The sequence below is a fragment of the Dama dama genome, chromosome 30 (assembly GCF_033118175.1).
Source record: "Dama dama isolate Ldn47 chromosome 30, ASM3311817v1, whole genome shotgun sequence".
NCBI classification, from domain to species: domain Eukaryota; kingdom Metazoa; phylum Chordata; class Mammalia; order Artiodactyla; family Cervidae; genus Dama; species Dama dama.
Genome location: NC_083710.1, coordinates 73,391,424 through 73,417,914, shown reverse-complemented (window position 1 = coordinate 73,417,914; position 26,491 = coordinate 73,391,424). Strand labels below are relative to the sequence as shown.

Genomic DNA, 26,491 nt, shown 5'->3' with positions numbered 1-26,491 from the left:
CTAGATTCCTATATATGCATTAATATAACCTTTTTTTATTTGTTTTTCTCTTTCTGACTTACTTTACTGTGTATGATAGACTCTAGGTCCACCCATGTCTCTACAAATGACCCAATTTCGTTCATTTCTATGGATGAGTAATAATCCAGTGTACATATGTACCATAAAAGAGATGAAAAGACAACCCCGAGAATGGGAGAAAATAACTTCAAATTAAGCAACTGACCTTGGAAGAAACCAACCTAGAGAGCATATTAAAAACCAGAGACATTACTTTGCCAACAAAGGTTCATCTAGTCAAAGCTATGCTTTTTCCAGTAGTCATGTTTTGATATGAGAGTTGGACTATAAAAAAAACTGAGTGCTGAAGAATTGATGCTTTTGAATTGTGGTGCTGGAGAAGACTCTTGAGAGTCCCTTGGACTGCAAGGAGATCCAACCAGTCCATCCTAAAGGAAATAAGTCCTGAATATCCATAGGAAGGGCTGATGCTGAAGCTGAAACTCCAATACTTTGGCCACTTGATGTGAAGAACTTACTCATTTGAAAAGACCCTGATGCTGGGAAAGATTGAAGGTGGGAGGAGAAGGAGACGACAGAGGATGTGATAGTTGGATGGCATCACCAACTCAATGGACATGAGTTTGAGTAAGCTCTGAGGGTTAGTGATGGACCTTGCTGGTAGCTCAAATGGTAAAGCAGTAAAGCCTACAATGCGGGAGATCCGGGTTCAATTCCTGGGTTGGGAAGATCTCCTGGAGAAGGAAATGGCAACCCACTCCAGTATTCTTGCCTGGAAAATCCCATGGATGGAAGAGCCTGGTAGGCTACAGTCCATGGGGTCGCAAAGAGTAGGACACAACTGAGCAACTTCACTTTCACTTTCACTTTTTCTGGGAGTTTGTGATGGAAAGAGAAAGCCTGGCATGCTGTAGTAGTCCATGGGGTCACAAAGAATCAGACACAACTGAGCAACTGAACTGAACTGAAGCAACTGACTAGGGTCTCCACAATACACAAATAGTTCATGCAGCCCAATATTTAAAACAAAAAACAAAACACAACCCAATCAAAAAATGGACAAGAGATCTAAACAGACATTTCTCCAAAGAAGACATACAGTTGGCCAAGTGGCACATGAAAAGACATTCAACATCACTATTAGAGAAGTGCAGATCAAAAGTACAATAAGGTATCACCTCACACTAGTCAGAATGACCATCACCAAAAAATATACAAACAATAAATGCTAGAGAGGGTGTGGAGAAAAGGGAACCCTTTTGGACTGTTGGCAGGAACATAAATTGATACAGCCGCTACGAAGAACAATGTGGAGGTTCCTCAAAACACTAAAAACAGAAATACTGTATGACCCAGCAGTCCCACTACTGGGCAGATACCCTGAGAAACCCATAATTCAAAAAGACATATGCACCCCAATGTTCACAGCAGCACTATTTACAAAAGTCAGGACATGGAAGCGACCTAAATGTCCATCAACAGATGAATGGATAAAGAAGGTATTTAAAATTTTAGCTGAAGATATCCTTTAAATAGCATATAATGCTATATCTATTCTAAACCCTCTTGTGAATAGAGTCATGTTAATCTAAGTCCAGCAAGCCATATGTTAAACTAATCACATAATTCGGGAGGAGATAACACTGATCTCAAAGTAAGAAAGAGAAGGAATCTAATCCCAGACACTGGATTTCCCCTACTTAGCTTCTCAAGCAATTAGTGAAGCCCAAGAAATGAGCAGTGTGGTGAAGGGGAGCTTTGCCTACCTGGGAGGGAATAATGCTTTTATCTGGGGCCCATGCTGCCAGAGGATTTCATCCAAGATCAATAAAAACCAAGGTTTATTCAGACAGAATTGGATCAAGGTGAACCACAGGGTGGGGATCCATCTCTAATCCCCTGCCCATCCATATAATGACATAAAATTTAGCAAAAGTGACCTATGAGAATAGACAATAGCAATATATTTCCAGTGGCTGCTTTTCTGAATGTGCAATCCTAGTTTAACTACCAAAATCCAGTACACAGCAAATTAAGAGTCTTCATTCAATCTCTTTTCTTCTAGTAGATCTTTAAAATAATCATTCTAATTAACTCACAGAGTAAATGCAACTCAGACACTTAAACTGTTAAGACATTACTGAATTATTCTGGAAGCCCTTGTTGCTTACATGGACTCATTGTAAGTATCTTAAACTCTGGTATAAAAGAGCAGATGACTCAACTTTACCTGAATAAACTCCTAAGAACCAGTTCAGAACAAGCATCACATCGACATCTTTTACTAAAGCCCCAGAATACAGGTTACTTTGTACATTTGCCCTATGGAACAGGGAAGAAAAAATATTATACTATACATATACATAGAATTAACACAAATATAAAAAAAATTACCTCAATTCAAGAAATACATTTATGCTGGAAAGTGTTTCCCAACTCACAAGACCCTGTGGGGTCTCTCTGTTAAATATTTGAATCATGACTTTCAGTTCTCAAAATTGTCTATGAAGACAGACTTAGAAAATGAACTTATGGTTGCTAAGTTCATTTTAGCTTCCCCTCTAACTATGGGGAAGTATAGTTAGAGAGTTTGGGATGGCCATGCACAAACTGCTATATTTAAAATAGATAACCAACAAGGACTTATTGGGCAGCACATGGAACTCTGCTCAGTGTTATGTGGCAGCCTGGATGGGAGGGGTTTTGGGGGAGAATGGATACATATATAAGTATGGTTGAGTCTCTTCACTGTTCACCTGAACATTGTTAATATCACAACAGTGTTAATCAGCTATACTTCAATACAAAATTAAAAGTTCTAAAAAAAGAAAAAAAGTTGTCTGTGAAGAAGCTGCTAAAAGGAGGGACATGGGGAGAGACAACCAGGGAATCATATTCCACCCGCAAGAAATTTAATTTTAATTCAGGGAAACTACGTGAGTGTCAGAAGAGGAGGCTGAACAAGCCTCACCTCTCCCGGACTCTGTGGGAAAGTGAGGCTTCCTGTAGATTTCACAGCACTTTGGGTCAGACCAGGAATCACTCACCAGTCTGTAAGCCACCAGTCCTGCAGGGCGTAGGCGACCTGGAGCAGGAAACACAGTCACTCAGACACTGACGTCACTGAGCCCCACCCCCGCTCACCAGGGTGGGGGAGGGGAAGGCTCCAGAACAAAGGACCGTGGAGAAGGTCCTTCCGGCTCAGGTCTGCACCAAACCCCACACCCCAGATGACCACAGGTGAGGGCATGTTTCATTTTAAAATCTTTAAAACATATCCTCTTTTCCCTAGAAAATTTTGCTCCCACATATAATGTATTTCAATGCAAATCCAAGTGAACCTCAAAATGCAATAATAGCAGTACAAACGTTGGGATTTTTCAAAGGAAAAATCTTGACAGGTACTATGATAGTCAGTTTTCTGTGTCATCTTGGCCAGGACAGTCTCCAGTGATTCAACCAAACACTCGACTAGATGTTGCTGTGAAGGTATTTTGTGGATGTGGTTCACGTCCATCCTCAGAACTTAAGTAGAGGAGATCACCCTTAACACTGTGGTGGCCTCATCAAGTCAGACAAAGGCCTGAGAGCAAAACCTGAGGCTTCCTGGAGGAGGAAGAAATTCTGCCTCAAGACAGCAGGGACAACTCCTGCCTGAGGTTCCAGCCCTCAGGCCTGCCTTTCTGATTTCACATTCAACCAGCTAGATCCCAAAACATCGTAAGTCAATTCTTTGAGATAAATCTCTTAATACACATTTAAAAATAATTATAAAATGCAATATAAATAGTATGTAAACATCAAACTAAGAGCACAAGCCAAAATAAAAGCCCTTATGTACCTGAGCTGCCAAGTTTACTAGAATAAGGAAGATGATGACAGGCCAGTCAGCACCAGCTGTGAAATAATTCTCATAGGTCTTAAAACCAACTTTTCCTTCCAAATGGTCCTCTAGAGGTAGTGTAACCTGTATATTCTCAGTCTAAAAGGGAAAAATGGCAGTGAGAGATGAAATTTTGTAAGAGATGAAATTTTGAACAATGAGCCCCAAATTTCAAGAGTTCAACAATGCCCTCCACTGCAAAGCTGTGGGGAAACAGATACATCTCATACTCTGGTAGAAGTGCAACATGATCCATCTCCTACTGAGAAGGGAGTGGGAATATCTGGCCAAACCACATATGCATTTACCCCTGGACCTAGCCATTCCACTCCTAGGAATTTATTAGAAATAGAGAAACATCATTTTCATGAGGTAATTCACTGTTGGGTGACTGCTTAAAAGCATACTATCTGAATCTATTTGGTTACTAAATTTCAGAGAGTGATTCTTGAGTGTGGAATGTGAGGGACCAATCCGAACACTTATCAGAATCATCCAGGCTCTTGGGTTTGGATATAAAAGAATATCTGTGTTGTTTTTAAGGGAGATCTAGTGCATTTTTGCATTTTTGACTGGAGGACTTAAAATGCATTATAGAGTCACTGGAGCCCCGGATATCCTTGGCTCTATGCTGGCCAATGGAATTCAAGATCAATAAGATGTGGGTCTCGGTCTTGACTGGTAAGAAAGGAGGATGGGAACTAACTCCAAAGTGTCTACCATGTATCAGGTCCTTTGAATACGTTACCTCTGAGTTATGATAAACCTTCTGACAATGAGGCAAAATAATATTATCAGCCGCCTGCAGTGCCAGAACATTCCAACATGTAGGGAAAGTAGCCAATTTAATGTAGTCACAGCAGGACTCAGTTTAAGGGGGTCTTAACAATAAGCCCCTGGATGCATAAGGGAAGCCAGGGGCCATCAGAGCAAGTAGTATGTATCTAAGATAAACTGAAGAGTTCTCAATCAGTGTGAGCCACATATACCCAGAAATTCACAGCAGTGCACCCACCCCTGATCTCCACTAAGATCCTCCATCCTACACTCAAAGGAGAACCCCAAGCAGGCTTTCTTCCTTCATGATCTTCTAACTCTACCAATTCCATGGAACAAGACTTTTTAAACCTTAGAGTCTACTTTGGGACAAATGAAGATGTCATGAGTAAAGCAGACTGAAGGTCCACAAGGCCACCAACAGCAGACAGACCCAGGTACACTGCAGAAGGAGAAACTCACATCTTGGTCTTCTGGAGCCGCATCTTTCAATGAAGGTCTGGGAGACTGGAGAGACTGACCAAAAGACTCGGAGATCAGAGTGGGAGTTCCTGGACCTGGAGATAGTTCAGGCTGCTCATTCCCCTTCTCAAAAAAGGAAAAAATGTCTACCCCGGATTTCAGGAACTCAGAGTAAGTCCCCCTTTTCACTGTTTTGCCCTGAAATTTAAAAAAAAAAAAATTGAGAGGAATTAATTTATATTTGATAATATTAAACCAACTTAAATACTAATTTAAAAAAAAGTTATCTGGTCTTAAATTATGCTTTTTGAAAAAAAAAAAAATCCCTGGGTCTAGAATACTTGCTGAGAAATCTGATTCAGTCAACTCGACACAGAACTGAGCATTGTGTTCTCTGCCAAACCCTGTGTTAGGTGGTGGACTATGTGAAAGAAATGTGGTATCATCTGTTAAAAATGGAGGCGCTTTGACATAAGTACCCTGGGAACTTAGGGAAGCAAGAAGCACAGAAGTTGGTGTGAAGATTGGCAGTCTTTTTAGACAACATAGGAATTGAGAGAAGCCTCATGAGACAAGCAGAATTTTAAAAAACAGTCAACTGGGAAGAATATTCCGGGAAAGAAAGTTAAACTTGCCCCAGAGGTGGGCACAAGCACTTCTACATAGGTTAGGGTCACTCAGTAAATCTTCACTGACCACTATCATAGTATCATGTGTCCCACTGGGATAAGACGTGTAGGAACCAGCCCTGGACAGAGAACCTACAAGATGCATCTTCATGATCTGTCCAACTGCCCCGCACACTCAGGAAGTTCCCAACTGAAAATTCAATATTCCACCTGTTCAAGTAGTTAAACGAGGAGGCCATGAGTCTCTAAATCCTTGGCAGCCTGTGTCCACAAACCAAAATCTAAGCCAGAATCAAGGCACTCAGATCCAAGAAAATACTTACGACCAACCAACCACGTGCAACCAATCAGGCTTCCCCAAATCAGGCAACTGCTTAAGCTACAGCCAATCTAATCATGTTCTTTGAAAATGTGTGACATATCCTTGCACAGGTTCCCTCCCTTCCAAAATCATATAAAATAATGTGCAGATGTTTTCATTATCTTCCGACCTTATGAAATAAGACTCAGCTGATTCACTCAGTGGCAAATAAAACACTAGCAAAAAAACCCCAGGATGCGAAACTCATCAAATGAGAGCAGCTCTGGTTGAGGCAGGTCAGGTGGAAGAAGGTGGCCCAAGATCCTCGCTGGGACCCCTCTCACCCTATTCCCTGAGGTGAGCCACGGGGAGAAACCCAGTGAAGCCTTTGGGTAGCATCTGATACTGCAGAACTAGAAAGTTATACAGGATATAGTGTGGCTTGTTCCTCTTGGGAGGTGAAATTCACACACTTCTTTAATGAAATCACCACTCACTACTTCATATCTAATATGTACAATGTAGTGACTAGTGGTACAAAGACAGCAATTTCACCCAGCAGCCAAGCACTGACAATTCCAAGAGGACAAGAGGGCAGCCATACCCTCTCTGCTGTGAGAGAGGGACCAGACAAACAGTGAGGATGGACCCCAACTCATCCAGGAATGCTCTCCAGTGGACAAATAGTTGTTTTGTTAGTACTAAATTGGGGGTAGTGTTCTCAAAGGAAGCCATAAGGGGCCCTAAAACATCTTGGGACTGGCTAAATAGGTTATTCTTTGCTCATAACACTGTCAACATTGCGTTTGCACTCTAGAATCACCCCCTCTGAACATGAAATCAACTGCTCTCAACCTTGAAAACCTTAGCCCGCCTAGAGGAATGAAGAAGAGTCGACACATGGAACTGCTTCTAGAGAGAGAGAAGTTCTGCATTTTAATAATCTTTCTCAGAGCAAAATTTCATTTCATAAGTCAGGGATCTGACCAAGAGCCCGTGGAACAGGCAGGAGTTAACAACAGAAGTGCTGAGGCCCAGAGGCAAATGAGCCAAGGAGTAAAGCATCAAACTACCACCAAGTCTGCAAACTTCTCATTACTCTCCACCCCATCCCTAGTCATGCTAGGAGCTGTGGACTGGATGGTGGCTTCTCCTCAAAAAGATAAGTTCCAACATGACACCTGTGAATACGACCTTATTTGGAAACAGGGTCTTTGTAGATGTAATCAAGTTAAGATGAGGACACACTGGAGCAGGGTGACCCTACATCCACCTGATGTAAGGGTCTGATGTCCCTATGGGAAGAGACTCAGACATGGGGACAATGGCCATGTGACATCAGAAGCAGAGACCACAGCACTGTAGCTGGAAGCCAAGGAACACAAGGAAGGCAGGTGAACACCAGAGGCTGGAGGGAAGGATTCTCCCCTGGAGCCTTCAGGGAGAGCACGGCCCTGCCAGCACCTGGATTTGGGATCGGTAGTCTGCAGAACAGGGATACAATAAATTTCTGTTGTTTAAAGTCACCCAGCTTTGTGACGGCAGCTCCAGAAATTGATACTCTAGCTTGAGCCTACACTTCTGTCTTCTCAGCTTTACTAAGCCTTGTAACTGTTTCTGCTGTCACCCTTCCAGTGACCATCAGAGGACTCTCTTAACTCCCACATCAGACCACATCTCTCCTCTGCTCTGGACCCTTCAAGGCTTCCATCCCACTTCTGGTCCCCTGCCCACTGCTTGGAGACCAGCTCCCTCTCGTCCTCTCTTCACTTCCCTCAGACACTCTGGTCTTCCTGCCATTCCTCCAACCTGCCAGGTCACTCCTTCCTTAGGACTCCTTACCTCAGACCCCCTCCCCCAGGTGACTGTGTGGCCCCCATCTTCATGTTGCTCAGACCCCATGAGGCACCAGCTCCTCAGGGAAGGAGACAGGATGTCACCTTCTTTGTCACATCCTCCCCATAAGAACAGGAGCCCCATGAACACAGGGCCTTGTCCTCCTGCTGTACAGGCTCCCACATGTATCAGGCACATAGAGACCTGGGCAGGGAGACCAGCAACTGGAGACACCAGCAGAGAGGACATCTCTGACCCGGGTACTCGGATACCCAACCTCACTTCTCGTGTTAATGGAAGATACTCTTTAGACAACCTGCACATGATAATCGCAGGGGTACAAGCAGGTCTTAGCATCTCTAACATCTAAGTAATACACTTTGACTTAAGTCATGGAAGAGGAAAATAAAAAGTTCTAAATAAAATTGCATCATTATCCTTAACAGATTTCATCAGAACAGTGATAATTCAATAACCCTGTGTTTGCACTTTTATACACTTTAGGGTTTATGTGGCTTACAGCATAGTAGTTACATTTCTATAGGTCTTTGGATTCATTCCCCAAGGCATGAACACCAACTCTTAGAAGAAGAGGGCAAAAAACTGAGGGAGAAGAGGGCACTTACCATGAATCCAAGGAGAGTGACCTGCAGAGAGGTGTGTCCTTGAACACACCTGAGTGCTAGCAATTCCCCAGACTTCTAGAAATTACTTACATCTCTCAGTATCAGAATCTGACTTGCATCTTTCAGGTACTGCAGCTGATGAGTCACTAAGATTATGATCTTCTCCTTCAAGGCCTGACGAATACAACTACAAATGTAAAAGGTACAGAATACAAAAGTACATTAATGCGGGTGCTTCAAACTGGAAACTTGTATTTTGAAAACAGTGAGACAAAGACCACACAGCAGTCAAAGATCTTTAGTTTAAATACCAAATCAATAATACAAATTAAACAAAAATCAATTAATCTGACTAGGTTCTTTAATTTATCAGCAGCAAGCTTGAACCTAGCTCTGCTTAAAAATTCTAAAGAAGAGTCCAGTGAAGGAGGCACCAACAGCTAAGTACTTTTTTCCCCTAAAATTCAGTTTAACAATTATTTACATGTTTCATAAAGAAAAACAACTGAGTAATACTAAGATTCCAAAATTTGACTGAACTAAAAGACTATCTTATTGCTATGTGAGAATTGGAGGAGAGGAATCTATGTAATATAAAAATGTGTACATTCTTAGCATTTTAGGTTATTATTTATAATTAATGATGCAAATATTAGCAACAAAAATTAATAGATTCTTTAATAGCACCTTTGTCAGAGTGTGTTTTCTAGATACTTCTTCCTAAATAATATTAAACAGAAATTGAATGCCAGCATGGCCTCCATCATTCTCTACAACATTCTCAGTCCCATCCAGGAAGCAAGTCTTCTTTCAATAGGACTGAACACCTTTCAAATATGAAAATAACAGAACAGAATCCAAGTGACCCAAATCACAGTGGAAATAACCCAATGGCTCAAAGGACATGTCAATTCTCTGTAGTCAAGACACCCCTCACTATTTAACCTTAAATTTTTTTCACAGTAAAAAACAAAACAAAACAAAAACTGCTCCTACATTTTAAATGCAGTCCTCTAGGAACTCAGCCCCAGTCTCACCCACAGGGTCCACAACCCTCCAGGGAAGCGAGTAGCCAGGTTTGGGGCCCTGCTAACCATGGGCAGGGCTCCAGGCGTGAACTCTGGGAGCCCGAGACCCTCACAGAGCAAATCTCAGGAACCTGGGCCACAGCTCAGCTGAGTGAGTCAGATGAAGAGTCTGGAGGCAGCAGACAGCAGCTCAGTCCCTCTCATGAACCTGACAACATCGAGTGACTAAACCTCAGCTTCTTCATCTCAAAACAAGGCCAGTGACAACCCATCTACACATTCTGAGAAACCAACCCACTGGTTCGCTCAGTAAATGTCAGCCCTCTTCCCCACTTCTCCCTAACCATGAGCAGTCCTGTGCTTTGGACTCAGGATAGAAAAGTCCCAAGGGGACACTCTGGACACTGGGTCTGTGATCAGAAACCAGACTCCGGGATGTAGACACAAACACTATCGCTTAGTTAACTCCAAAAGGATTCATTTTTTACCTTTTGACATGTCAGTCCATGACATGTCCTCTGAAGGAAAAGCAAGGGGGGCTGCTGTCTTACATGTGGAGACACGAAAGCTCTGAGACTGTCTGGGGAAACATCCTGAAAGAAGACACAGCAGGTGCAGGGCTCCTGGGACAGAACCTGCTGGGCTGAGGAACCTTCCTGCATTCACAGCTTATGGGGGGTGGGGGACTCATAAATAGTCAAGTGCACCCACTGTGGGCTGTGGGAAGACAGAGGGCATGGGCGCCCCCTGGAGGAGTGGGAGGGAATGGCAGGGCTGGTCTTCCACCTTCTGTGTCCTGGCACACTCCTCCCTGGCTCTGAGACAGAGGGACCAGTATGTACAGACAGACAGGGGTGAGAAAGGATCCCCACAAAGTCAGCATGGCTGGATACCGAATGAGTGTGGGGATGAGCTGGAAAGGCTGATGGGGCAGACAGGAAAGAAGCCTGTTCTCTGTTTGAGGACTTAGAGCTGCATCCTGAATGTGGGAGTGGGGCACGGTCTGAGAAGGGCTGGAGCAGGAGGCTGAGCTGTGTAAATAGAAGCATGGGAATCTGATCAGGACAGACCTTAAGAACTGATGATGCAGGAGGCAGGGGTCTGGGATGTGGGGCTGAAACATGTTGAGATCCATAGCATGATCCCCATGGCATGACGAGACTGAAACAGGTCACCTAAATCCTTTCACCTTCTATAGGTGATAGAACCCACTTAGTGTTCACAGAGTATAGATGCAAATCTCACAAACCTTAATAACCTTGGATATAGATTCGTGACTGAAGGAATCTGTTAATGGCAAAGTAGAAGTGTGATTCATTAACTTAAAACACAAAGCACTTCTCATTACTAAGCTCCCACACAACTACTATCTCTCACAGCATATTGTTCCATCCAGCTCTCTAACTTGAGAACACTCTCCAGTTGCTGCTGAGTGGTTTTCTAAATTGCTTTCATGCTCTCTGCTTTAAGTCACCCTAGACAAAGTGGTTCTGATTAGCAAACAACAATCTTAACCTTGCTTCTATCAAGTATATATCCAAAGTGGTGCACCCAAAATATTTGAGAGGATTTTATAAATATCACCTGTGTTCAAAAATGAACTCATGAGAACATCTGTGATCATCACACTGTACTTGACACCAAAATGCCTTGCTTTCCTCTCCCTGTGACATGGATGCAATGATCAGCAGAGTCTGTTCCTGCCCTGATGGAGAACTGGGGCAGATACACACAAGATGGGATGACACACATTTGTGAGCTCAGGGTGGGGTGCTTGGAACAAAGAGGCTGAGATACTCATAATGTCAGGAGGGTGGGGATGGGGAATCCCTGTCACAGCACTAGCTCCTGTCACTGAACTCATGACAAGACACAAGGCACTTCTCTAAGGGAAAATTCATCAAGTCAGTAATAGGAGAGGGTGGGAAAAGGGGGTCAGATCAGAAAGCTGGAGACCATGCCATATGTCAGCAGTCCTGCTCTCTAGTGTTCTCAAAGATCCAGTGCTACTATGCAGGTTTGTGTGTATGTGTGTTACAATATACCTAACATGAAATTGACCATTTTAATCATAATAGCCATATAGTGGCATTAAGTACATTCACATTGTTGTGCAGCCATCACCAGCATCCATCTCTACGACACTTTCATCACCCGAACACTAGGCTCGTCTTACATCTGGGCAGTTTCTGCCAAACTCTAACAACCCCTGCTTAGTGGATGTGAAATCCCAGCTCCTCATGTCCAGAGCGCAGAACTCCTCACATACCTACTGATTCTGCTGAAGTCCATTTACTTGCTATTCTGGGCCTGCTATATACCAATCATGTCCCCCCTCAAATTCATATGTCACTTTAGTTATTAGTACTTTAGAATTTGGTGACAGGGACCATAAAGAAGTAATCACTACCCTTAAATACACTGCACCTAGTCTGTTCTGACTGGTGTGCTTAGATGAAGAGGAGATTGAGACATAAGGACATGGACACAGGCATGTAAATCAGTGAAGTTAGAACACACCCTCCACCATGCACAAAATAAACTAAAAATGGTTTAAAGACTTAATCATAAAATATGACACTATAAAACTCCTAGAAGAGATTAAAGGCAAAATATTCTCTGACATAAATTATACCAATGTTTTCTTTGGTCAATCTTCTAAGGCAAGAGAAATATAAACAAAAATATACAAATGGTGGCTGCCCTGGTGGCTCAGTGGTAAGGAATCCACCTGCCAGTGCAGGAGACACAGGATCTTTCCTGGTCCCAGAAGATCCCACACGTGCAGAGCAACTAAACCCATGAACCACAACTACTGAGCCTGAGCTCTGGAGCCCAGGAGCTGCAACTACTGAGCCCACACATCCTAGAGCCTGTGCTCTGCAACAAGAGGAAAACAAAGTAAAGAAATTTAAAGTCACTCAGTCATGTCCAACTCTTTGCGACTCCATGAACTGTAGCCTACCAGGCTTCTCCATCCATGGGATTTTCTAGGCAAGAATAATGGAGTGGGTTGTCATTTCCTTCTCCAGGGGATCTTTCCATCCCAGGGATTGAAACTGGGTCTCCCATGTTGTAGGCAGATGCTTTACCATCTGAGCCACCGGGGAAGTCCAATGAGAAGTTCATACACCACAACTAGAGTAGCCCCTGTTCGTCACAACTAAAGAAAAACCATCACAGCAACAAAGACCAAGTAGAGCCACAAATAATTATTCTTTTAATTAAAAAAAAACAAACAAATGGGACCTAATCAAATTTACAAGGTTTTGCACAGCAAAGGAAACCATAAACACAATGAAGAGACAACCCACAGCTGGGAGAAAATATTTGCAAATGATGTGACCAACAAGGGCTTAATATCTAAAATATACAAACAGCTCATACAACTCAACAAGGAAATCTAATTTTTAAAAAAATGGGCAGAAGAACATTTGGAAAAAAATAGACATTTTTCCAAAGGACACATAGAGATGGCCAATAGGCACATGAAAAGGAGCTCACCACTGTGAATTATCAAAGAAATGCAAATCAAAACTACAATCTCCTCACAGCAGTTAGAATCAGTTCAGTTCAGTTGCTCAATCTTGTCCGACTCTTTGCGACCCCATAGACTGCAGCACACCAGGCCTCCCTGTCCAGCACCAACTCCTGGAATTTACCCAAACTCATCTCCATTGAGTCAGTGATGCCATCCAACCATCTCATCCTCTGTCATCCCCTTCTCCTCCTGCCCTCAATCTTTCCCAGCATCAGGGTCTTTTCCAATGAGTCAGCTGTTCACATCTGGCCAAAGTATTGGAGTTTCAGCTTCAACATCAGTCCTTCCAATAAACACCCAGGACTGATCACCTTTAGGATGGATTGGTTGGATCTCTAACCATAGCCTTGGCTAGACAGACCTTTGTTGGCAAAGTAAGGTCTCTGCTTTTTAATATGCTATCTAGGTTGGTCATAACTTTCCTTCCAAGGAGTAAGCGTCTTTTAATTTCATGGCTGCAATCACCATCTGCAGTGATTTTGGAGCCCCCCAAAATAAAGTCTGACACTGTTTCCATTGTTTCCCCATCTATTTGCCATGAAGTGATGGGACCAGATGCCATGGTCTTAGTTTTCTGAATGTTGAGCTTTAAGTCAACTTTTTCACTCTCCTCTTTCGCTTTCATCAAGAGGCTCTTTAGTTGTTCTTCACTTTCACAAACACCTCACACTAGTTAGAATGGTCAACACTAAAATAGCAATGGTTGAGAGGGTGTGGAGATAAGGGAACCCTCTTACACTACTGCTGAGAATGACAGTTGCTGCAGGCACTATAGAAAACAGCATGGAGGTTTCTCAGAAAACTAAAAATAGAATTACCTTATAATCCAGTAGTCCCACTTATGGACATATATATGCACAAAACTATAAACCAGAAAGACATGTATCCCTATATTCATAGCAGCACTATTCATAATAGCCAAAACATGGAAACAATGTAATGTTCACAGACAGATGAATGGTTGTGGTACATATAGATAATGTAATACAAAGGTCTGTCTAGTCAAGGCTATGGTTTTTCCAGTAGTCATGTATGGATGTAAGAGTTGGACTGTAAAGAAAGCCGAGCACTAAAGAATTGATGCTTTTGAACTGTGGTGTAGGAGAAGACTCTTGAGAGTCTCTTGGACCGCAAGGAGATCCAACCAGTCCATCCTAAAAGAGATCAATCCTGGGTGTTCATTGGAAGGACTGATGTTAAAGCTGAAACTCCAATACTTTGGCCACCTGATGCAAACAGCTGACTCATTTGAAAAGACCCTGATGCTGGAAAAGATTGAGGGCAGGAGGAGAAGGGGACAGCAGAGGATGAGATGGTTGGAAGGCATCACCAACTCAATGGACATGAATTTGGGTAAACCCCGGGAGTTGGTGCTGGACAGGGAGGCCTGGCATGCTGCAGTTCACGGGGTCACAAAGAGTCGGACACGACTGAGCCACTGAACTGAACTGAACTCAGCCATAAAAAAAGGAAAAAGAATGCCATTTGCAGAAACATGGACGGACCTGGAGATTATTATACTAACTGAAGTAAGTCAGTACGAGTAAGACAAATATCATATGATATCACTTAAATGTGTAATCTAAAATATGGCAAAAATTAACCCATTGACAAAACAGAAATAGACTCACAGACATAATGAACAGATTAATGGCTGTATGGGTGGGGGGGTGTGGGGGAGGGGTGGACTTGGAATTTGGGGTTATCAGATGCAGAGTATTATGTGTATAATGGATAGACAACAAGGTCCAAAGTACAGTATAGTGAGCTATACTTAATATTCTGAGATAAACCACAATGGAAAAGAATATTGAAAAAAAAAAAAAAAAGAATATTGAAAAGAATGTATGTATGTATGTCAGTGAGTAACTTTGCCATGCAAAGAAATTAACACAATAAAGTAAAGCAATTATATTTCAATATTTTTTTTCTTAAAAATGACAGAGATGGGGGTGCACATAGACAGAAGACAAACCATGTGAGGGCACAGCAAGGTGGATGCCACCAGCAGCCAAGGACAGCATTCTCAGCAGAAACCAAACTTGCCCACATATTGAAATTCCAGCCTCCTGAACTGTGAGAAAATTAATTTCTATTCTTTAAGCACTCCATCTGTGACCACTTGCTATAGACTGAATGCTTTTGTCCTCAAAATTTATATATTTAAACCTAATTCCCACAGTGTACTTAAAGTGTAGCCATTGGGAAGTGACAGGTCATGAGGGTGGAGCCCACAAGAATGGGATGAGTGTACTTATAAAAGGGACTACACGGCTCCCTCATCACTTCCCCGCATGAGGACACAGGAATCGTGCCCTCACCAGATGCTGAATCTGTCAGCACCTGAACTTGGACTTTCCCAGCCTCCAGAACCATGAGGGATAAACTGCTGTTTCTCATGAGCCGCCCAGACTCTGGTCTCCTGTGAGAGCAGCCTGGACGGACACAGCCCCAGCAAACCAACACAGGACCTGACAGCGAAAATTCCCAAACAGCTGCTCTCTGCCGAACACCCCGCCTCCTCCAGGCAAGGACATGCCTGCTGTCCTCCTCACAGCCCTGCTTCCTTCTCCCCCTACACCTATACTTCTACTCTTCCTTCAGCAAAAGGACTGGGTCCTCTTCTCAGCCTCCACACACCTGCCCAGCCTGCAGGCCCCAGGGCACTGCCTGCCCAGCCCCAGGCACAGGGAGCTTTCCGACTTCAGTGAAAGCCTCCAGCTGCCACTTCCACTTCCACTTAGTATTTCCTACCCTGCATTGAAACTCTCTAAACCTTGACTCAGCTGACCTTTTCCCAGGCATCTGTCTTAACAAGCTCCATGTAGAAACAGGTTCCTCAGAGGCAGGAAATGAGAGTTGGGTGTCCTAGTCTCCCTTATTTTGCCCAGTGTGGGTCCTTCCCCTCTCCTGGCTCACTGTCCTCCTTGTAGACTGAGAGGATTCGTGCAAGAATATCTTTAAGGGCATTGATCTCAGTGCATACAGCAGGGCATTAATAAGTGCAGCTGGAAGGCTTGTTGGCTTTAACAAGGTGAGCAACAGCAAGGGAACTAACTGTGCGGGTAGATGTGGAGGCTGCTTCAGAAAAAGTGAATTCATGAGGCTTTCAAAGAAGACAGTCTAGACTCCACCAGAGGCCTCAGTCAGTGTGTGTTAGGACAGAAAAGCATCAGAGCTGTTCTCCTTCAGGATTTCTGTGGCCAAGAAAGAGCCACTTGCAACAAATTCCAAAACCAAAGTGCGAGTCAGGACTTCAGAAAGATTCTAAACACCGAGTTTCAAATTCGAGTCAACCCTATATGTGGGTCTAAGTATTAATTCTAGTAAGGATCCATGAAGAAAAGTTAAATAATTGAGCCATAATCAGATGTGGAATAAATAATCTGTAAATTCTAAACTTTACTAAGTGTTTCTAAACCAACAGAATACTAAGCATAAACCAACAGGGTCTTTCACTTCTAATGTGCCTTCAACAAATGACAAAGGAAAAGAACTGGCAGCCAATTACCAGGTTACCAAGTCCTAGTCTCTGATTTAAAAACTTTACATCAGCCTTCTTATCCCTGGGGTCTGGATCCATCAACTGCAAGTCCTGGAAGAATCTGCCATCTATCCCTGACTCCCTAAGTCAGACCCCACTGGCCCCCCCACACTGGAAGCACCTTCTGTATCTTCCTGTCCTGACCTGATCATGATGCAAAATTTCTCCATGATGGATCTTCTGTGGAGGGAAGGGAGGGGAGAGAGGAACACCAGGGCAGAGTTTAGTCTCCTGAAGCACAAAGACCTTCTTGAACTCTCTTCCCTGATCTCTACAGGGTTCCTGGAAAGAAGAAATGACAGACAATAGGAACAAACTCACTGTTTGAACAAGAGTCTGCTGACTCTTGCGTCTACTGCGCTGAGTGGATCGTCCAGGAGGTAGATGTCTGCATCTTGATAGATGGCTCTAGAATATATAGAGAGACATAAGAAGACACTGCACACTCCCTGGGTCTCATCTCTGAATCATGACGTTGTCCAACAACTCCATGGTTCATTCCAGGAGCCCAGGAGAAGGACCAAGACCCTGGTTCACACAGGCCCACCCGGTGAGCGGGGTCTGTGTGCTCATGTCCACTAGGAGCCATGGAAGAAGAGGGTCAGGATGGCAACTGAAACCCCATTTACCTGGCGAGGCTGACCCGGGCTTTCTGTCCTTCACTCAGGGGGGTTCCTCCATCTCCTGTCACAGTTAGATCTCTTTCCTTCAAATTCTGCAAATCCTGTACGGAGATAGAAAAGAGAAAAAAGAAGATTTAAAATGTGTTGTCCTCCTGCCATCAAAGCCTTTTTGTATCAGTTCTTCATACAAGTGTTTAATTAATAGCAATGGGCTTATTTCACAGTGACTAAACTGTAACCAGGAAAATTTTAAAAAGCTCTCAGGGGACATGGGAAGATGGCGGAGGAATAGGATGGGGAGACCACTTTCTCCCCTACAAATTCATCGAAAGAACATTTGAACGCTGAGCAAACTGCATAAAACAAATTCTGATCGCTAGCAGAGGACATCAGGTGCCCAGAAAAGCAGCCCATTGTCTTCAAAAGGAGGTTGGACAAAATATAAACGATAAAAAGAGAGGCAAAAGAGCTAGGGATGGAGACCCATCCCGGGAAGGGAGCCATAATAGAGAAAGTTTCCAAACACCAGGAAACCCTCTCACTGGTGGGTCTGGGGGAAGTTTTTGAATCTCGGAGGGCAACCTAACTGGGAGGAAAAACAAATAAAACCCACAGATTACATGCCTAAAAGCAACTCCCAGCAGAAAAGTACCCCAAATGTTCGCATCCACCACAAGCAAGTGGAGGCTGAACAGAGAGGAGCGGGCGGCATTGCTTAAGGTAAGTACCAGGCCTGAATGCCCTGAGTGCAATTGGAGTGCGCTAACACGAGATAGCAACTTAAACGGTGGGATAGCAAGAGAGAGAGAGAAAATTAACAGGAGAAAAGTACACGAACTGAACACACTGCCGGCCATTGCAGAACAAAAGAAAGACTGAGCAATTCCAGAGAAGAGCTAGCCGGCAGCGGACCGGCCCATCCCCCGCTGGAGGTAGGAGGCAGGGGGAAGGGGAAAGGGGCAAACTCAGCCCCAGAGACGGCATCCCCTACCAAACTGCAAACAGGCTCCCAGTTTCTAACCAAAGAATTCCTGAGATTCTGAATGGTTGACATCTGCCAGGAGGGTCGCAGCTAGAGGCCAGCTCCCCAGAACAGACACAAGGCACACCCGACTGGCATGCGTGGAAACTGAGGCTGGGACTGCGGAGGGGATAGGGCGCACCGCACCGGGGAGTCAAGCTCCTGGCTGCCTGAGCTACTCGGGCGGGGAAGGCACAAAACGCAGGCCCAACCGAGTCTGCTCTTTTGTGGAAGACCCAAAAACTGGAACCACACGCCACGCAGGGCCCGCTCCCTATAGAGCAGCCTGGAGCCTGAGCAGTGTAGACGGGGAAAGCACACACCCATGAGCGGGGGCAAACCCAGTGGGGCCGGAACACTGCGAGTGCTCCCCACACACTCCAGTGACATTTGTCTGAAGGGCCCCTCCCCCCCCCCCCGCAGCATGACTGAACAAGTGAACCTAAACAAGAGACCACTTCCGCCCGCTTGTGTCAGGGTGGAAATTAGATACAGAAGAGACCTGCAAACAGAAGCCAAACAAAGGGAACCACTTCAGAAGTGACCTCTGCAACAGATTAAAATTCCTGTAGTTAACACTGACTACACGAGAAGGGCCTATAGATATTGAGAAGTATAAGCTGGAACAAGGAGCTATCTGCAACTGAACTGAACACACACTGCCTGCAATAGCTCCAGAGAAATTCCTAGATATATATATATTTTTTTTAATTAAAAAAATTTTTTTTTCTTTTTTTAAATTTTTTCTCATTTATTTTCTTTTAAAATTCCCTATTACTCCTTAATTTTCATTTTCATTTCACTATAACGTTGCAAAAAAAAAAAAAAAGACTCTATTTTTAAAGCAAACTCTATACATATTTCTTAAATTTTTTGTGTTTTGTTTTTAATATTGTATTTTTAAGAGTCTAACCTCTACTATAGATTTTTAATCTTTGTTTTTCAGCATTTCATATCAATTTTGGACATTTAAGAATCCAATATTCAGTACTCATTTTTACTCAGGAGTGTGATGATTACTCTTTCCCCCTTTTGACTCGCCTTTTTCTCCCCCAGATCACCTCTATTTCCTCCCTCCCCCTTCTCTTCCCAATCCAATTCTGTAAATTTCTGTGGGTGTTCTGGGCTATGGAGAACACTTAGGGAACAAAGTACTGTGTAGATCTGTCTCTCTCATCTTAAGGCCCCCCTTTTCTCCTCCTGCTCATCTCTATCCATTTCCTCCCTCTCCTCTTCTTTATGTAACTCTGTGAACCTCTCTGGGTGTCCCCCACGGTGGAAAATATTTTCACCATTAACCTAGAAGTTTTATTATCAGTGCTGTATAGTTGGAGAAGCCTTGAGGCTACTGGAAGAATAAAACTGAAAGCCAGAGGCAGGAGACTTAAGCCCAAAACGTGAGAACACCAGAAAACTCCTGACTACAGGGAACATTAAGTAATAAGAGATCATCCAAAAGCCTCCATACCTACACTGAAACCAACCACCACCCAAGAGCCAATAAGTTCCAGAGCAAGACATACCACACAATTTTCCAGCAGCGCAGGAACATAGCCCTGAGTGTCAACATACAGGCTGCCCAAAGTCACACCAAACACATAGACTCATCTCAAAACCCACTACTGGACACTCCATTGCACTCCAGAGAGAAGAAATCCAGTTCCATGCACCAGAACAGCGAGGCAATCTTCCCTAACCAAGAAACCTTGACAAGGCAATCGTGCAACCCCACCCACTGGGAGAAACCTACACAATAAAATGGAACCACAGACCACCAGAATACAGAAAGGCCACTCCAAACACAGCAATCTAAACGAGATGAAAAGGCAGAGAAATACCCAACAGGTAAAGGAACATGAAAAAGGCCCACAAAGCCAAACAAAAGAGGAGATAGGGAATCTACCTGAAAAAGAATTTAGAATAATGATAATAAAAATGATCCAAAATCTTTAAAACAAAATGGAGTTACAGATAAATAACCTGGAGACACAGATTGAGAAGATGCAAGAAATATTTAACAAGGACCTAGAAGAAATAAAAAAGAGTCAATTAAAAATGAATAATGCAATCAATGAGATCAAAAACACTCTGGAGGGAACCAGCAGTAGAATAATGGAGACAGAAGATAGGATAAGTGAGGTAGAAGATAAAATGGTGGAAATAAATGAAGCAGAGAGGAAAAAAGAAAAAAGAATCAAAAGAAATGAGGACAAACTCAGGGACCTCTGGGACAATGTGAAACGCCCCAACATTCGAATCATAGGAGTCCCAGAAGAAGAAGACAAAAAGAAAGGCCATGAGAAAATACTCGAGGAGATAATAGCTGAAAACTTCCCTAAAATGGGGAAGGAAATAGTCATACAGGTCCAAGAAATCCAGAGACTCCCAAACAGGATAAACCCAAGGCAAAACACCCCAAGACACATATTAATCAAATTAACAAAGATCAAACACAAAGAACAAATATTAAAAGCAGCAAGGGAGAAACAACAAATAACACACAAAGGGATTCCCATAAGGATAACAGCTGATCTAGCAGTAGAAACCCTTCAGGCCAGAAGGGAATGACAGGACATACTTAAAGTAATGAAAGAGAATAACCTACAACCCAGATTACTGTACCCAGCAAGGATCTCATTCAGATATGAAGGAGAATTCAAAAGCTTTACAGACAAGCAAAAGCTGAGAGAATTCAGCACCACCAAACCAGCTCTTCAACAAATGCTAAAGGATCTTCTCTAGACAGGAAACACAGAAAGGTTGTATGAATGTGAACCCAAAACAACAAAGTAAATGGCAACAGGACCATACCTATTAATAATTACCTTAAATGTAAATGGGTTGAATGCCCCAACCAAAAGACAAAGACTGGCTGAATGGATATAAAAACAAGACCCCTATATATGCTGTCTATAAGAGACCCACCTCAAACCAAGGGACACATACAGACTGAAAGTGAAGGGCTGGAAAAAAATATTTCATGCAAACGGCGACCAAAAGAAAGCAGGAGTTGCAATACTCATATCAGATAAAATAGACTTTCAAATAAAGGCTGTGAAAAGAGACAAAGAAGGACACTACATAATGATCAAAGGATCAATCCAAGAAGAAGATATAACAATTATAAATATATATGCACCCAACATAGGAGCACTGCAATATGTAAGGCAAATGCTAACGAGTATGAAAGGGGATATTAACAATAACACACTAATAGTGGGAGACTGTAATACCCCACTCACGCCTATGGATAGATCAACTAAACAGAAAATTAACAAGGATACACAAACTGTAAATGACACAATGGACCAGCTAGACCTAATTGATATCTATAGGACATTTCACCCCAAAACAATCAATTTCACCTTTTTCTCAAGTGCACATGGAACCTTCTCCAGAATAGATCACATCCTGGGCCATAAATCTAGCCTTGGTAAATTCAAAAAATTGAAATCATTCCAGTCATCTTTTCTGACCACAGTTCAGTAAGACTAGATCTCAATTACAGGAAAAAAACTATTAAAAATTCAAACATATGGAGGCTAAATAACACGCTTCTGAATAACCAACAAATCATAGAAGAAATCAAAAAAGAAATCAAAATATGCATAGAAACAAATGAAAATGAAAACACAACAACCCAAAACCTATGGGACACTGTAAAAGCAGTGCTAAGGGGAAGGTTCATAGCATTAGAGGCTTACCTCAAGAAATAAGAAAAAAGTCAAATAAATACTCTAGCTCTACACCTAAAGCAACTAGAGAAGGAAGAAATGACAAACCCCAGGGTTAGTAGAAGGAAAGAAATCTTAAAAATCAGGGCAGAAATAAATGCAAAAGAAACTGACCATAACAAAAATCAACAAAGCTAAAAGCTGGTTTTTTGAAAAGATAAACAAAATTGACAAACTGTTAGCCAGACTCATCAAGAAACAAAGGGAGAGGAAGCAAATGAACAAAATTAGAAATGAAAATGGAGAGATCACAACAGACAACACTGAAATACAAAGGATCATGAGAGACTACTACCAGCAGCTCTATGCCAATAAAATGGACAACTTGGAAGAAATGCACAAATTCCTAGAAAAGTATAACTTTCCAAAACTGTACCAGGAAGAAACAGAAGATCTTAACAGACCCATCACAAGCACGGAAATCTAAACTGTAATCAGAAATCTTCCAGCAAACAAAAGCCCAGGACCAGATGGCTTCACAGCTGAATTCTACCAAAAATTTAGAGAATAGCTAACACCTATCTTACTCAAACTCTTCCAGAAAATTACAGAAGATGGGAAACTTCCAAACTCATTCTATGAGGCCACAATCACCCTAATTCCAAAACCAAAGATGCCACATAAAGAAAACTACAGGCCAATATCACTGATGAACATAGATGCAAAAATCCTTAAGAAAATTCTGGCAAACAGAATCCAACAACATATTAAGAAGATCATACACCATGACCAAGTGGGCTTTATCCCAGGAATGCAAGGATTCTTTAATATCTGCAAATCAATCAATGTATACACCACATTAACAAACTGAAAGATAAAAACCATATGATTATCTCAATAGATGCAGAAAAAAGCCTTTGACAAAATTCAACATCCATTTATGATCAAAACTCTCCAGAAAGCAGGAATAGAAGGAACATACCTCAACATAATAAAAGCTATATATGACAAACCCACAGTAAACATTATCCTCAATGGTGAAAAATTGAAAGCATTTCCCCTGAAATCAGGATCAAGACAAGGGTGCCCACTCTCACCACTACTATTCAACATAGCTTTGGAAGTTTTGGGCACAGCAATCAGAGCAGAAAAAGAAGTAAAAGGAATCCAGATAGGAAAAGAAGAAGTGAAATTCTCACTGTTTGCAGATGACATGGTCCTCTACATAGAAAACCCTAAAGACTCTACCAGAAAATTGCTAGAGCTAATCAACGAATATAGTAAAGTTGCAGGATATAAAATTAACACACAGAAATCCCTTGCATTCCTATACACTAACAAGGAGAAAACAGAAAGAGAAATTAAGGAAACAATACCATTCACCATTGCAACAAAAAGAATAAAATACTTAGGAGTATATCTACCTAAAGAAACAAAAGACCTATACATAGAAAACTATAAAACACTGATGAAAGAAATCAAAGAGGACACAAATAGATGGAGAAATATACCGTGTTCATGGATTGGAAGAATCAATATTGTCAAAATGAGTATACTACCCAAAGCAATCTATAGATTCAATGGAATCCCTATCAAGCTACCAACGGTATTCTTCACAGAACTAGAGCAAATAATTTCACAATTTGTATGGAAATACAAAAAACCTCGAATAGCCAAAGTAATCTTGAGAAAGAAGAATGGAACTGGAGGAATCAACCTGCCTGACTTCAGGCTCTACTACAAAGCCACAGTCATCAAGACAGTATGGTACTGGCAAAAAGACAGAAATATAGATCAATGGAACAAAATAGAAAGCCCAAAAGATAAATCCACGTACCTACGGACACCTTATCTTCAACAAAGGAGAGAAGAATATACAATGGAAAAAAGACAACCTCTTTAACAAGTGGTGCTGGGAAAACTGGTCAACCACTTGTAAAAGAATGAAACTAGAACACTTTCTAACACCATACACAAAAATAAACTCAAAATGGATTAAAGATCTAAATGTAAGACCAGAAACTATAAAACTCCTAGAGGAGAACATAGGTAAAACCCTCTCTGACATAAATCACAGCAAGATCCTCTATGACCCACCTCCCAGAATATTTGAAATAAAAGCAAAAATAAATAAATGGGGCCTCAGGAAACTTAAAAGCTTTTGCACAACAAAGGAAACTATAAGCAAGGTGAATAAACAGCCTTAAGAATGGGAGAAAATAATAGCAAATGAAGAAACAGACAAAGGATTAATTTCAAAAATATACAAGCAACTCCTGCAACTCAATTCCAGAAAAATAAATGACCCAATCAAAAAATGGGCCAAAGAACTAAACAGACATTTCTCCAAAGAACACATACAGATGGCTAACAAACACATGAAAAGATGCTCAACATCACGCATTATCAGAGAAATGCAAATCAAAACCTCAATGAGGTACCATTACATGCCAGTAAGAATGGCTGCTATCCAAAAGTCTACAAGCAATAAATGCTGGAGAGGGTGTGGAGAGAAGGGAACCCTCTTACACTGTTGGTGGGAATGCAAACTAGTACAGCCACTGTGGAGAACAGTGTGGAGATTCCTTAAAAAACTGGAAATAGAACTGCCATATGACCCAGCAATCCCACTCCTGGGCATACACACCAAGGAAACCAGATCTGAAAAAGACACATGCACCCCAATGTTCATCACAGCACTGTTTATAATAGCCAGGACATGGAAGCAACCTAGATGCCCATCAGCAGATGAATGGTTAAGAAAGCTAAGTGGTACATATACACTATGGAATATTACTCAGCCATTAAAAATTATTCATTTGAATCAATTCTAATGAGATGGATGAAACTGGAGCCCATTATACTGAGTGAAGTAAGCCAGAAAGATAAAGACCAATACAGTATACTAATGCATATATATGGAATTTAAAAAGATGGTAATGATAACCCTATATGCAAAACAGAAAAAGAGACACAGATGTACAGAACAGACTTTTGGACCCTGTGGGAAAAGGTGATGGTGGGATGTTCAGAGAGAACAGCATTGAAACAAGTATACTATCAAGGGTGAAACAGATCACCAGCCCAAGTTGGATGCATGAGACGGTTGCTCAGGGCTGGTGCACTGGGAAGACCCAGAGGGATGAGATGGAGAGGGAGGCAGGAGGGGGGATCGGGATGGGGAACACATGTAAATCCATGGCTGACTCATGTCAATGTATGCCAAAAATCACAACAATATTGTAAAGTAATTAGCCTCCAACGAATAAAAATAAATGGGAAAAAAAAACCAACAACCTCTCAGGGCTTTTCATTCTGTAGTTTTTCAAAGCATTTATGCATTTGGCCATTTCAACATGTATTTATTGAGGACTGACTACATACCAGGCATTGTTCTGGGCACAGTGAATTCAGCCATGAGGAAACAGAGCCCCTAGAGTTTCTCTCGATGGTGGGAGATCAACCATAAGGAGAGTAAACCTGAGTGCAAGTACTGAGGATGAGAAGGAAAAGGAAGCTGGTTCAGGGGGGTGGAGAGTGAAGGAGGGAAGTGAGTCCACACTGGGGTGTGAGGGCTCTGCTCAGAGTGGGTGTGAGCAGATCTGGGGGAGGGGGGGTGCTCAGGCAGACCTGTAGAGGCTGCTCCTCACAGAGGGAGGGGCGAGTGCAGGGGCCCTGGGGAGATGCCCAAGGGGTTCAGGACATGAGGCAGGAGAGCAGAGTGAGAATGAGGGGAGTGAGGGCAGAGATGGAGCAGGAGGAGCCTGGGGTCACTCCAGTAAAAGGGGGAGGGGGAGGCAAAGAAGAACCTGGTCTGAGGTTTGCAAGGAATCACTCCTGTGCTTTGCAGTAAACAGACAGTAAGGTTGTTTGGGGGGGGCGGGGTGGAGAATGGTGAGGGCAGATACAAGTGAGGAGGCTACTAGAATAATCTAGGGCGCAGTGGAAATGGAGAGACGGGGTCACACTCCAGACACACTTGGAAGGTGGAGTCTGTAAGATCTGCTGACAGGACGGGTGGGGGCTGTAAGAGAAGAGGAGAACTGTGGTGTTTGGGGGTGAGGATAGGGAAGGACAGGGTCTCCATGTTGGGGAAGATGGTGGAGGCAGGTTTAGGAGACATCACCTGTGGACAAACTGAGACGAACTTTCGGTGATGTCACTGTGTAGCTGAACATGCAAGTGTGAAGGTCTGTGCTAGAGACACAGGTGTGAGAGCTAGTGTCCCAGGCTGGTGAAGGCACAGGACTCATTTTATCTTAAATTATCAGTTTTGCTGATCTTGGTCTCTACTTCCCATTTTCAGAGAAGGGATAGCACCTGACTTGAGCCTTCATAGTGATATTTAAGGCAATTCATAAAGTGACAGACAAGGTCTGTACAAGAAATAGGAGGAGAAAGATCAGGCTGGACAGGAAAGCCAAAAGGAAAGAAACAACATGCTTGAGGGACACCAAGCAGATCAGTTGGATTAAGCATATGCTTTCCCATGGAAGCAGAAAATACTCAATGCTAAGAAGGATAT

General features: G+C 42.6%; 1 protein-coding gene across 9 annotated transcripts in view; it reads right to left on the bottom strand.

The window, feature by feature from the left end:
* Nucleotides 1-26,491, bottom strand: part of LOC133049270 (ATP-binding cassette sub-family C member 4-like) — a 374,395-nt gene that overhangs the window by 88,214 nt on the left and 259,690 nt on the right. The window contains exons 12-18 of one of the 9 annotated variants that reach the window (XM_061133257.1): nt 17,278-17,372; nt 16,970-17,056; nt 8,626-8,722; nt 5,144-5,341; nt 3,863-4,003; nt 3,069-3,106; nt 2,252-2,343 (exon numbers count right to left, since the gene is read on the bottom strand). The exons of the other annotated variants lie outside the window; for them this stretch is intronic. Coding sequence (XP_060989240.1) covers nt 2,252-2,343; nt 3,069-3,106; nt 3,863-4,003; nt 5,144-5,341; nt 8,626-8,722; nt 16,970-17,056; nt 17,278-17,372 — 748 coding nt within the window. The remainder of the gene's footprint in view (nt 1-2,251; nt 2,344-3,068; nt 3,107-3,862; nt 4,004-5,143; nt 5,342-8,625; nt 8,723-16,969; nt 17,057-17,277; nt 17,373-26,491) is intronic. 9 annotated transcript variants of the gene reach the window in all.